The 14,016-nt window shown below is 39.0% G+C and overlaps 1 protein-coding gene across 1 annotated transcript in view; it reads right to left on the bottom strand.

Annotated features, from left to right (window-relative positions):
• Nucleotides 1-5,251: 5,251 nt before the first annotated feature.
• Nucleotides 5,252-14,016, bottom strand: part of gabrb1 (gamma-aminobutyric acid type A receptor subunit beta1) — a 33,046-nt gene continuing 24,281 nt past the window's right edge. The window contains exons 6-9 of the mRNA XM_015000738.2: nucleotides 9,208-9,351; nucleotides 8,843-8,995; nucleotides 7,678-7,931; nucleotides 5,252-7,302 (exon numbers count right to left, since the gene is read on the bottom strand). Coding sequence (XP_014856224.2) covers nucleotides 6,961-7,302; nucleotides 7,678-7,931; nucleotides 8,843-8,995; nucleotides 9,208-9,351 — 893 coding nt within the window. The 3' untranslated portion in view covers nucleotides 5,252-6,960. The remainder of the gene's footprint in view (nucleotides 7,303-7,677; nucleotides 7,932-8,842; nucleotides 8,996-9,207; nucleotides 9,352-14,016) is intronic.

Here is a 14,016-nt window from a genome sequence, read left to right as displayed (position 1 = left end):
TTCGGTGGATGTTTGTCGAAGATCAATCGAAAAGTTAGGATGTCATTCAATCATCCACACCATTTTTCCATGATCCATTGATGTTGTAACCCGTCCATCCACCTGCTCCATCAGTTCATTCATTCATCTACCCATCAATCCTGTAATTTATCAAATTTCCATCATCCTTCATACAATCCATCCATTTAGCTTGAATAACAATTCAGACCTCTAGAAATTTGAATATGAAAAAAGATTTGGCCAGAAAATAACGTTGAAACCATTGTTAATGAATGTCCCGGCCTACTGAGAGATTTTTAAATATATTCCATGTATCGTCTCGTCAACTCATTTGCAAATTTTCATCAGCCTGATCTAAAGGAATGGACAATTAGGAAAATTATTTGTCCTGATTGTTAGAATTACAAAGTGAAATAATGACACAAGTGTGAAATTTATTCAGAATATCACCATTCTGGGAGGCCAGTGTATATCTACAACAGTCATTAGGCATGAGAGACAGAATACATCCTGGACACACTGCCTTATATACACACACCTTTCTCTTAATTTAGAAACCAATTAACCTAACTCAGCTTTTTGGACTGTGGGAGGCTGCCAGCGTACCCATAATTCACCCAGGACCTTTTTTCTGCAATGAAACGGCGCCACTAATTGTGCCACTATGCTGCCTGTTAAGACAACCAATGTGTTGACAAACCAATCTGGCAACAATGTTTGTCAAAGAAAGTTGGACTGGATTTTCCCTCTCTTCCTCAACAATCCTGAATATGATGAAACCATATTCAGGGAGAAATTTGGAGGAATTTCAGTGAACAAATGTAACCCTAACAACAGTGATCTCTGACTCTCAGACTAAAAGCATGTGTCAAGGTGTAATGGCTCACAGAACCAAAAGGTCAACAGCAACAGAGTTGCTACAGAAGCAACAATGGGGTTCAAGGAAAAGAGTAACCTTGTACAACCTGAAGCACAGAGGCAGAGTTGCCAGTTTGGGATGTTTTAAATGAAGCTTGAGTTATCAGAAGTCATTGATTAAAAAAAAACAAAAAAAAAAACTGATTCATCAATAGAGCTTAAATTGTGGCCCTACTAGAAAAAGAAAATCCACTGGCAGATGAATTGCCGTTGGTTTGGAAACAAACTGTAGCTGTATGCAAGGAAATCAAATATTTCAAAGCCAAAAGAGCAGGCAAAGATCTCAGCAAGAACAGCACTAAGAAACATGCTGGAAAACAAAGTACCGTGTTTCCCCGATTGTAAGACATATCGGGGGTTTCAGGGGGGTCGGCTAATATAAGCCGTACCCCGAAAGTAAGACATATGTCTTACTTTTCGGGGAAACACCTCTCATCTAGCTGCACGCCGCCTCCTGCCCACGTCCGCACCGTCCCCCTCTCCATACGTCGCCGCGTCTGCCACCTCCCTCTGATCTTAATGAGCGCCGCCTCCTGCCCACTTCCGCGCCGCCCCCCCTCCATACGTCACCGCGTCTGCCGCCTCCGTCTGATCCAAATGAGCGCCGCCTCCTGCCCACGCATGCGCCGTCCCCCTCTCTACTTCCTTTTATAAAACAATTTTTTTCCAATATAAGACATACCCCGAAAGTAAGACATAGTGGGGCTTTTGGGGATAAAAAGAAAGTAAGACACTGTCTTACTTTCGGGGAAACACGGTAGAAGAAGGGGTAGAAGCTAGGAGGAGCTATGAGACGGTGGAGGTAATGTTTAAAGTTTCCCGGTTAGTCTGACTGATTATTAATGAGAATTGGAACAAATGCTGACAGACAGAGCCAAGTTAAATGTGGTAATGATGTTAGTCTTCACTCCAGAGTGTCCAGTCAATCATGGGAAAGAGCCTGAGTGCTGACAGCTGCAGACGTGCTAACTGGGCTAATGGCATCAGCACGCTGCCTCATTTTCTGCAAAGACCTGACCCCTCACACGAGCAGAGTCATGCTGGAATCCAAGCCGCAGGTTTCACTATAAAATACTTACAGATGCCCTTCTAAAAGAGTTATTGTTAAAATTTTAAATAAAAACAAATAGCTCTGAAACCTTGACTAGCACAATTTGATAGCACAAATCCAAGTTTTGGCTCAGAATATTTTTTGGTTCTTTTTTTTTTTTTTTTCTTTTGATCTAGCATGCACTTTCTATCCTACACTTCAACACTTAATGTTCCTGGTTGAGTAATGGCAAAAGAACAACAATAAAAAAACTTACACATCAAATAAACTGTATTGAATGAGAGTTATTTTGATATCATGTAATCTCTCTGCAAAAGACAACTAGCACACACGCAAACCTGTCTCTGTGATACAGGCGGGACTACTGTTACATATAACAGACAAACTCATAAGAAACTTTTGGGCTTACTTCCCGAATTGTGGTGAATCACCTGACCCGTGGGTTGTGGACAGCAGGTGGCAGTAGTGGTCACCATCTCGAATGAAACAAGACAGCACAACCCCAAACACAACTGGTGATATTGGTCTTTTTTTTTTAAGAGAAATAGAGATCTTTACAAGTATTTTCTGACGTCATCTCCCTCCAGATAATGATTACTTAACGTGCTGAAGCTGCTCATTCAGCTGTGCACAGGGACACATTTAGGCTTTTAGCAGCCTCATTAACTCAGCTATTAGGACGCATCTAATCATTTGATGCATGGACTGAGGGCATATGCTGACAAAATATTTTCTGGAAAATTGGCTGAAAAACACGGCCTTGCACAGCAAAGTGAAAATAAATTAACCACAAAGCAGTTTGTATGCAGAGATCTCAGCAGCTTTATTTGAACTCTTAATTCTCTGTAAGTTGACACAAACGATGCCTGTCCATGGCATTCTTTCACCTTCCACACACAGCCAGTCACACATGGTGTCTGGCGTTGGCTGAAATCCGCACAGGCCGTTCCACTTGAGTGCACACGTGGAACATCACTTTAAAGGATCAGAAGCTTCATCCTCTGTCTGAAGCTGCAGCCTGCAGGGAAACCAGTTGCTGCATCCATTAGCTCCTCCGTCCACAGAAAAGAGGTCCATCTCTGGTGCTTCCTTTGTTCCGTCAGGAAAGCCAAGCATTCGTTCCTTTTTTCTTTGAAAGATTGTCGTCATAATGCTGGAATGTCTCACTACAATCTACGCTTAGATAATGGTAACATACATTGGAGTCTGAGAAATGAGTTCTGTTTCCAATTCATCTTGTTCTAGAAAAAGCTCAACATGTTTTCCTTACCTCTCATAAGATAACCCTGTAAAATGTTGAGATTCTTGGTATAAAGGCACAAAGTTCAGCCATACAGAAAGAGCACACCGCTGTGATCGAGTCCAGCAGAAGCTTGTCTGGTTTTTATTTGTTTCTCTGTGATTAAAGCCCTCATAAAACTTGCAGCCTTTCATCTGAGGATCATTACTTTCACATAACAAAAACAACAACAAAGAAAAACATGTTTGGATTAATTTTACCTTCTTTGAACTGAATGGTGATTCTTAAGAAAAATCATATGCAGAAAAGTGAATTAAAAAAATAACTCAGAACAGGATTAAAAAAGTATTAATTTTTAAAAGACTTTATAATAAGCTGACTGACAAAAAACAGATCAGCTTCCAGAAGGAATGGCCTGATCAAGGTGTAATTTGGTTCACATGCAGAACAGTGACAGATGGACATGATTCTATTCCTATGGAGTTGGAACATTTCGAATGGCTACCACAGAGCATAAGTGCTGGCATCTGGCACTAACCAGAGCACAAGACAGTCAGAACAAAGAGAGAAGGTCAAGAGACAAAGACTGATGCATTACAACTGGATGAATTTGCATTGTTTGTTTGCATGAGTTTAGGCAACCGTAGCATGTAGATTACCAGCATGTGAATGGTAAAGACTGAGCTGGATAATAAAAAAAGGAGCTAAAAGGTGGATTAGCTAAGCATCTCAAGATTTTCACCCCATCACCCACATTTTCTTATTCAGAAAAGGTGGGTCTTACTCAACAGATTTTTCGCAAACACTGAATTTTAACTTCTAAGCTCATATCAAATGAAGTGCTTTTCATCAGTTGAATTTTCATATAGATAAGCAATGTGCAACAATTTTAAGACAATGATGTCACATCACTGACTCTAACCCAGGGGTGGGCAATCCTGGTCCTGGAGGGCCGGTGTCCTGCAACTCTTAGATGTCTCCCTGGTCCAACACAGCTGAATCCAATAGCTGAATCACCTCCTAATTGCAGTCAGATTCTCCAGAGTCCTGCTAATGACCTCATTATTTGACTCGGGTGTGTTGAAGTAGAGACACATCTAAAAGTTGCAGGAGACTGACCCTCGAGGCCTGGAGTTGCCCACCCCTGCTCTAACCTAACCCTCAAACCCCAAACACGTAAGAAACATTAATCTATAGTAAGTGTGTAGCCCAGAGGCCCACAGTCTTCTCAACCTAGTCCAGTAAACAGACCTTTCAGTGGTCAGATGTTTGAACTAATGGGCTCTGGGAAGAGTAAATGAAGGTTCCAGTCATCCAAGACTAACCACAGTAATGAGGATCACTCCATTGTGCTCCAAACATTATAACGACCTCTCTGGAATCACTCTTTACAACACCTTGTGTTGTCTTATGGTATGCATAGAGTGGCATTACCAACAGAGCTAAGACGGCTGAATTTTTAGTGGTTTGATCACAGAGAGGTAAGGGCTGAAGACAAGTTGTATCATATTATAAATAAGGGACTCTGAGCTTCTGCAATCCAGGAAGCATACAAGGAATCAGCTAAGAATCAGTGCCAAAGCAAAGATGTGGACCCCCCTGCTGCAGCAGAAGACAGTGTCTGTATCAGACCTTACATCCAAGCCTAAAGGAGGTCCACACCCTGCAAGAGATACAGCAATACAACAGTTAATTTAATTTCCACCACTCCCTGGGTGCTAAACTGTTTTGTCAAGAAGTGTAAAATTAATGAGATAAAAAAAAGCATAGTTTGGAATTTGTCGCTTTAAAGTTTAAAAAGTAACATTTTTAGATGATAAAAGTCTATTCTATATCTCCAAATGAACTAAAATATATGAGCATAACCAGAGTAGAATTTATTTCGGTGGACTTTTTCCAAAGGAAGTATTTGTCTATGTAGATGAGCAAAATGAATCGCTTCTCTCTGCTGCAGAATCCAAAGTCACGTGACGCAGTTCTAAATGCCAAAAGAGGCCTTTACTACTGAAAAAGGCAGATGACTTGGCGCCTTCCATAAAAATTTGTGGGACTTGTGCAGTAGAAAATATAAGCACCAGTTTTCCAATATATCCCTGTGTCTGGCTGTGAAATCTTTAAACAGCGGCATAATAAAGAGAAGTTTCCATTTTGTAAATAAAATGAAACTTAGTTGTACTGTCTCCATAAACATAAGGCCAGCAGAAAGAGAGGCAAAAATACAACAGATCTTTACTGAAACACCATATAGACTGGGAAAAACCTGAGCTGGGAAACCTTCTACAGCTGCAACTCAAATGTTAACGCACAAATTGCACAAAGCTCACTGGATGGGATCAAAACGTTAGCTGACGTTTAAGTTTCAAACAGCAGCAGCAGAGTTATTAATTTACAGTAGAGGTTTGCATCCATGTGTACTCTAAATCCTGGAGTCTGGTTCAATGTTTGACTTTCACATATCTGTTAAGTTCGATTCAGATGGTTCCCTGATGAAGAACTGATTCAGCAGGTCGTCAGGTGAGACACCAGACTTCAACTTCCAGCTCTTGGGCAGAATATTGCCGGCATTATTCTGCCCAGGTTTTTAGGTGATTTTTATCATCTAAAAACCTGCTAAAAGCCTAATTTTAGCAGGTTTAACAATTCTAGTTAATCTTCAATGTGCATCAATTTTCTACAAACAAAAAAAAGGTCAGTGACCAGCGAGAACTCGATCAAGCACAAAATTCCTTCAGCAGAACCACTTTAATGTTATGGAGGGACCTGGGTACCCCAGTGATCCTGGGTCTGGGAACTCAGGAAGTACATTGGTACTTTGTCCCAAGTGATGGCAAGATGGAGCAGGAAATGAACAGATGGATTAGACTTTGCCTGGAGTAATGAAGGTGTTGTTGCTGTCTATCATGGTGAAGACCAAACTGAGCTGAACTTCAGGCTAAGCTCTGGATTTACTGGTCCACTTTCCCACCTTCACCCTTGGTCATTAGTTACGGATCATGTCCTAAAAGACAAGATCTTCTGATCAGGAGGCCTCGGCTGGAAGGCTTTCCAGGTACAACTCACTGGGAGGAGCCTTGGAGGCAGAAACAGAAGTGAAAGGATTGTATATTCCTTCTGACTTGGCAACACTGATTTTATAAGACGAGAGAGGGATTGATGGATTGGTTGATTACCTATACGGATGTAGTAAGTTTGCATGGATGGATGGAGAGTTTAATCTGTCTCTGCATCAGTTTTATGTTTTGTCCCTCTTTTTTCCACAATAACCTTAATCAGCTGGAGTTTAATCCTGTTTGAGTTACCTTGTGTTTTTGTTGGGTTTCTATTTTGTTTTTTGCATTGTGAGCAAACAAAAGTTGACTTCTATTAACATGCAAAAGGAGGGCTAAAAGAAAAAGAAGACAAACAAAAGCCACCAATGTGTTTTTGGCATCTTTGAACCTGTAAATACAGAAACTTTACTGTCTTTAGTTCACCACTACTTCTTTCTCTATAACTAACTGTATGTACACAGCAAAATTGAATTTCTTAATAAATTATATCTCTGTCTTTATATATATATATTGATTTATATATTTCATATATTAAATTGTATTTACACTGTAAAGACCAGAACTACTCGTTCCAAAAAGAGGATTTGTACAAATGGGCTGAACTCTTCTACTTTCATTACTGTACAGGATTGAGCTTCCCTTGAAAAACAAACAAACAAAAAAGTACCCATCAGCTACCACTCCTGCTCACGACCGCTGCCCTAGTGGACGTAATACAGCCAGTAGACCAAGTTGAAGAAGGTGAACGTGATCGGGAAGACGACCCGGGACCACTTGTCTATGGCGTTGACGTCTGTGAGGTCCGGGATCTTGACTTTCAGCTGTGACGCTCTCCTCCGCAGGCGGCTTTTCTTGTGTCCAATTGGCCGGTCGAGGGCTGGCCGTCCATACAGGTCCCGGCTCGTCATGGGCTTGCGGTACTGTATGCTGGCGCTGTCGTAGGAGAACATGGTGGCCCGAGGATCGTTGAGGGCGCCCATCATATCCGGTCCCCCCATCTCAGTGGGGAGGTTCGTCAGGAGGATGTTGCCATGAGCGTCGACCTTAAAAGGGAACAAGACAACATTTCACTTTTATTTTCAACTAAAAAGAAGGTTAAATAAAAAAATAATAAATCTGCTAATCACCTCCAGGCCTCTGCCTTGTCATTGTTGCAGTTCTTGCTTTCAATTTGAGGGGGTTGTGTTGAACAACACCTTATCCACCATAAATCTCTAAACTATTAATAATCATTATGCAAAGCTTAGATGTTAGGGCTTAAATTTCAAGATTTACATTTAAAAAAGTAATTTAAAGTTTTCTAAATTTGACTTTTAAAGCATTCATACCTTTCTGATAGGTCATCAGACTGCCCCAGACTTATTTTAAACTGCCTTAGACATAAGTGACTGATATTTTCCACTCAGATCTTCACCCACCTGCACTTTACTGCTCTCCAGTCGCCCCTTATTCTCATTGTTGGACTTAGCAGCCTTTTCCGCTGCTTTCTTCTGTAGGTGAGGACCACGGCCAAAAAAGATGTAGTTAACAAAGGCATACTCCAGCAGGGCCAGAAACACAAAGACGAAGCAGCCCATGAGGTAAATGTCAATGGCCTTGACGTAGGGAATCTTTGGCAGGGTCTCCCTCAGGTGGGTGTTAATGGTGGTCATGGTCAGCACCGTGGTTATACCTGCAGGTGTGCAAAAGTCAACAGAGTAGGACATGCAAACATCTCAGATTCGACATTTCACTTATAAGAGCTATTTTTCTTTTTTTTTGTGTATCAATCTTTGCAAGATTTTGCTATTCCTCCAAAGTCAAACATGTTGCCAACATTGCTCATTCATTTTCTTTAGTAGTAGAGTAGAAGTAGCATAGTAATATTGTTGTGCACTTCCTTTGTGACTATTACAAAGTAGGATTTCCTGATTTAGTTTTAGTGAAGTATAAATTGTAAGGTCGTAGGTTCACTTGACCACTAGATTTTATGTGGTTGAGGTCATTTCAAGGCGAGGTCAAGAATTAATCTCTCAGAAAGATTTTGAGGCTATAATACTAATTTGTGATATTGTTTTTAAGTCATCAGATGTTGTTCCACATAAGGTGAAATTTAAAGTTTAGCCTAGAAGTATTTTCTGAGAAATAATATGAAATCTAATGTGGGACCATGACTAAAAGAAGAGAATTGATACAGCAAGCTAAAAATAAAAAAAAATAGACACGAAGATCTAAAAAGGACTAACATTTGACAAATTGAACTGTTTTGGAGAAATAGAAAATACTGAATAATTCAATGTAATATTTCCCCTTTTAATAGGAGAATTCTGATGGAAAGTAATAAATACTCAGGGCATGATTTTGCTTTTTCAAGTCAAAAACTGACAGAACAGACTTTACACGTGACAATTGCTCATTAAGACTGGTTCTACCTTCATAAATTTAAGCTCTCCAAATCTGAGATATGGATATCATGTAAGCTTATATCTATGTTGTCTTCTACATAGACACATAGAAGTTTGCTGTCTATATACATAATAAGAGCTAACAAAAATGAGTGAACCTGAGTGAACCTGAGAGAAACTATGAATAAAAGTCACTGACCTAAAGCCACTCTGGCAGCCGACGCATCGTAATTTATCCAGAAGGAGACCCAGGACAAGATGGTGATCAGGATGGATGGCATGTAAGTCTGCAGGATGAAATAGCCAATATTCCTCTTGAGTTTAAAACTCAGTGACAGCCGTGGATACGAACCTGTATGGTAAGGAATATAGTATAAGTCTGTGATGATCTTTTTACAGACTGGTAAAAAGATGGGTACTAAATGACACAACATAATGTTTATGACATCATATCTCCCATAGATTATACTTTTCTAGTATAGATAATGAATATTAGTGTCAAGATTTACAAAATATTGTACAATTATTTTTATTTTTAATTTATTAAAAAAGGTTTATTGCTACCTGTGGCAAACACGGCTTTCTTGGACAGGGTTTGGTAATCGATGATGGAAAACTGAGGCAGTTCGATGTTCTCCACTCCAGTGACTGACCCAGCATTGCTTCCACCCTGCCAGTAAAACTCAATGTCGTCTGTGGTGTATCCATCTGGGAAAAACAGGGAAACACAAACAATTTAAAAAACGCTAAAGTCAACGATATCTGTCCTACTTGCACAAGTAAGAAAGGAGAGATTAAAGCTGCCCTTAAGAACGTCCAGAAACAATTCCCATGGTAGTCACAGGCCACAACCAGAGGCCAGTGAAACTCAATGAAGGGGAGTTTGCATTCCTAGTTCTACTCAAAAGTTAGTCCTTTTTTCCAATCTTCTCTACAACAAGCAGGATGTTAGGAAGAGAAACTGGTGAGGGAAGTAGGAAAGTCACTCTGACATCATCTCTCTGATGTTTGAGATTCACAGCTGTGTTAGTGAGCGACTGAACAACCTGAACTGTCGGTGACCTCCTGAATGGATTGTCAACAGATTTATTCAGCAGGATGTGAACCCACATAAGCTGCAGATCCTTTGGGAACATCTGCCAGAGTTTTCTCTTTTATTTCTGTTTTAGTGTAATTCTTTCACATCATAAAAAGGAGAGTGAAAATATATTGCAGGTTAAGAAACATGACTCGAGGGAAATACTTTCACACTCAGAGAACATGAAGTCTGGAATGAATCAGCTAGAATGAAAACTGTTTACGGTGCTCATCAGTCAGCGAACTGCTTTCAGGAAGAGTTTCAAAAAAAAAAAAATGTGACACCTCACTGGAGATACAAATCAGGAGTTAACAGAGGCAGCTCTTGCAGTGATGCATAGTCCCTGGTCTTAGTGAGGAGCAATTTCAGGACCTTTACTGGTGGATTGATGACACTGAAGAATAACATTTCAAACCTGTGTACTGTCTCTTTCTAAATCTACCACAAGTGCTGTAAGTATACCAGTACTTGCAATACTTGGCTTTCAAAAGTGAAAGCCTGGTTATAAGTTATAGGCTTGGTGACTTTCCTCCTTCCACTGACTCTTTTTGCTTGATCATAGAACAATATTGAACATAACATATGCAAAGGTCTGATGAAATCTAGATTTTTCTTTATCCCCCGCTGCCCCCAAATTTCACATTTGCTATAGTCTAAAAGAATAAAAGTTAATATTTTGTATGATTTATTAAACTTTCATAAATCCTCAGCAGACAAAGGAAATGCAGAAGTCTTTAGGGTCAAATTATCTCATGCAACTTGCAACTGATAATATTTTTATTGTGATGTGCAAATCAACCAAAAATTTTGAAAAGGCCAGTGTATTTATTTACTTTAATTGGTCCAGAAAGTAAATAATTTCAAGTAAAATTGGTCTGCACAACTAACTTTTGGTTTGGTAGGATTGCATGCTGCCCCAGCTTTGTGCAGGACAGCACAGCATTTTACCTTTAAGAAATAACATAAAAAGAACAAAAAAAAAACTTATCTGAAAGCTGCAACCAGTTTGGAGAAGAGCAAATGGTGACATTTGTTAGGCAGGAGTATAACACATGTTGGGTCAATGGTACTAGATTTTAAAGCCAGGTAGGTTTTGGTGGATGCTGTGCAGCAGAACTTTGAACAAATGTGGCTGCAATCACTGTAACTGCAGTGATTACTTTACCCAAGACTTTGTGATGCACAATGCTGAAAAAACATAAATACTGACTGAACAATACATGTCGCCATCACAGATATTGTGTTTTTCTTGTTTAGTAATCAACCTCCCTTTCGATCTTAAGACATACATTTAAAACACATTTTTTTGTAGAAAATAAGGAGGGACCCACTTTAACAACTATTTGTTCTGCCCTACTTTTTGGTGATGTTGCAGATAGTTCTCACTAGTAGAAAAGTCTCCATAGAGATTCCAGGGAAGTACAAGACAAGCCCACCTACAAATTAGTTGGAAAAATCAGGTTCTTGAGTCACCTAGTCAAAGAACCGGCCACAATCCAATTGTGATTCTGTTGCAATACTATAAATATGCTCATAAATCCTCATAAATCCTTCGCTGTGTCTGAAATAAAGCAGCTCTGTACAGAATAGTGTCTCAAGACTCCTCCACAGAAATGAAAAAAAGGCTCATTACCAGCCATTGTAATAAGTGATAGCTACTGCTGCAATTGCTTTTTTGTGCCTAATAAAGGAAATCATTTTAATACTGCATCTTCTATTCTCTTAGATTTTCTTTGATTGCCTAAAAGGTTTAGGTTTGCAAAAAAAGAAGAAAAAAAAACATGGTAGCAATCTCTATGGTGACACACACAGCAAGATGCTGTGTTGATTAAATAATTTTCTACCAGATGAAGTATTACCGACTCCTCAACTATTCCAAAGGAGAACATTTTATTCCATTTCATACTTGATCTAAGTGCTAACTTTTTTATTGGCCAAGTTGCTCTGTGCATTAAAACAGCACACAAAAGCTGCAGATCTGATGCTAAATGTGGCATCTCATATCATTTGTCCTTTAAACTCAAAACTGACTGTATTTTAATAAATTCATGCTTCCTTCCAGCTGCTGGACATCCTCCAGTTTCCCAGAGGCTGAGTTGGACAAGAAATAAAGCCTTTCCCTTCACTTTCCCTGGCAGGTCTCTGGGCTACATCTACAGGCTGAAACAGAGTGACCCGGCCCCCAATGCCCCATCGGTAATTAGACCCATTTAATTGGGCCAATGTGTTTCTCTTTTCAAACTCTCCATCTTATCTGCAGGCAGTTGAAGGATTTCTGGGAATTAACAGCTTATCAAGAGCGGAAGAGCTTCATTATGCTTTTACTTCATTTTTCTCATCCCTTTTCAGTATGAAGAGGAGCATTTTAGAAATGGCTTAAGTGAACAATTAGAATAATTTGAACACGCTGAATGATTCAAAAGGAGAATTGCCTATTATAATGTCAGTTCTTCCAAAGGGAATCGAATATCTCCTGATTTATTGAACTAAATTCAGCTTGAGTTTGTGTTTTTACCTACAGCATGTATTATAAATAAAAAAGGCTCCATATCTTCACACCTGAGTACTTTTTTTTCAAATATAATCTCTTCCTTTGTGAAACCATCTCCTAATTATGTTCATGAATAGTAGGTAGACACCTTGTCTACTTCGGCTCAAAATGTATAATGAGGGACATTTATATTAATTTTCAACTCAAAACCTGAAAAAATATACCTTCTAAATAAGAAAACATGATAAAATCGAAATATTCAATCGATCATAAACTAAAAATGGCTAATTTTGTTTATATGGCATAACTAAAAAAAGGTGGTATTGTTTTGAAATATGTGATGGTGGCAGTACTTGGGAAATTTGGTATTTAGGTGCTCGTTATTAAAAGTCTGAGATTCACTGCATCTTTAAATCAATTACCCCACTTTAATGACCCTCCTGCACCCTTACAGGATGCAAACCCACAATGTTTTATTGTGGGTTTGGTTTTTTGAGAGTGATGTCTTAGTGTGAAGAAAAGTGCGCACAATGTTTTGCAAATGGACCAAAAAGTTAAGTTATGGTTTTATCCTTCCACATGTTTGCAGTGGAGCATTTAATGGCTGCTTCATGACTGGAAGTTTCTATTTGACAGCTATTTGGCTGCCAAATAGAAAGCCAAATAGATTTCTATTTTCCAATAAAGGCATGAAACATTGAATGGCTAATAGTTCAATTAAAACTTTAGTTACTTTATTAATATTTAAGACCTGGGCATTTTGATCTAATTCAATCTGTATTTGAGTATGAAATGTTTGTGTGCTTCAGATTCAGAGCTACCACGTTTGCACACTTAATTTTCATGCTCAAACGTAACATCTTTTTTATTTTACACTGACTAGATTCAATAAGACAGCCCAGAGGAGCATGCATGAGCATGCTTCTGTTCGATTATTAAAGACAGCTGATATCTGTTAGACACAGTAAATTTGAGGAACTTGGACCATGGCAAAGAGCCTTATTTCTATACCCAATGTTACCAAAGAACAAGGCTCTAAAACTATGGCATAAAACAAATTCTGAGCCTGCATCAGTTTAATCTGTTAGAGAATTGAGAAGCGAGAAAGTTATAATTTAACAGGCACAAGTACAGCTAGTGAGCATTCCCTCTTACCATTAGAGAAAACCCATTTTATTTATCTTTAATAGACATCAGGAATATGTGGATGATTAGGGAGTGTAGGGAGATTGTTGCTTTAGTCTGTGGTGGTAACAAAAAAATTCATCTGAAAGGGTAAACTTTGATTTAACTGCTCCATCTGTACCCAAACTAACTTAAAACATTCATAAAATTTAGATTTTGACTAAGATGCAAGCAGCTGTAATCCATTCCATCATCCATTAGAATAAAGATTTGCTCATTGCCAGAATTTCAACTTCATCTGTTGCTTTATACATCGTGTCTAGCCAAAGGTTAATTTGCAGACCTGATCATGGCTCAAACGTCTATAGAAAACTAAAAACAAACAATCATAAAATAAACTGATGTATATTAGTGAGTTTTTGGAGAGCTCATGAGGCTTTGTTGCATATGCATGACTTATGCATGAAGCTCCAGGCAGAAAGGCGCTCCACCCTCTCTAAATGTAGACATATACTGTATAATGTGTGAGACTTTAACTATTCATGTCAGCATTGTTAATTATTTAACTGAGGCACTCCGGACAGGTCCAGTCAAACAGGAACTGTCAGTTCACATTAGATGGCTTTAAGCTGAATGTGACCTTAACAATCTCAGATGATTCTGACCTGCGAAACTGATG

This window comes from Poecilia mexicana, unplaced genomic scaffold (assembly GCF_051168715.1).
Source record: "Poecilia mexicana isolate PSO_F unplaced genomic scaffold, ASM5116871v1 scaffold_22, whole genome shotgun sequence".
Lineage (NCBI taxonomy): Eukaryota > Metazoa > Chordata > Actinopteri > Cyprinodontiformes > Poeciliidae > Poecilia > Poecilia mexicana.
This window is presented reverse-complemented; position numbering and strand designations above follow the sequence as displayed.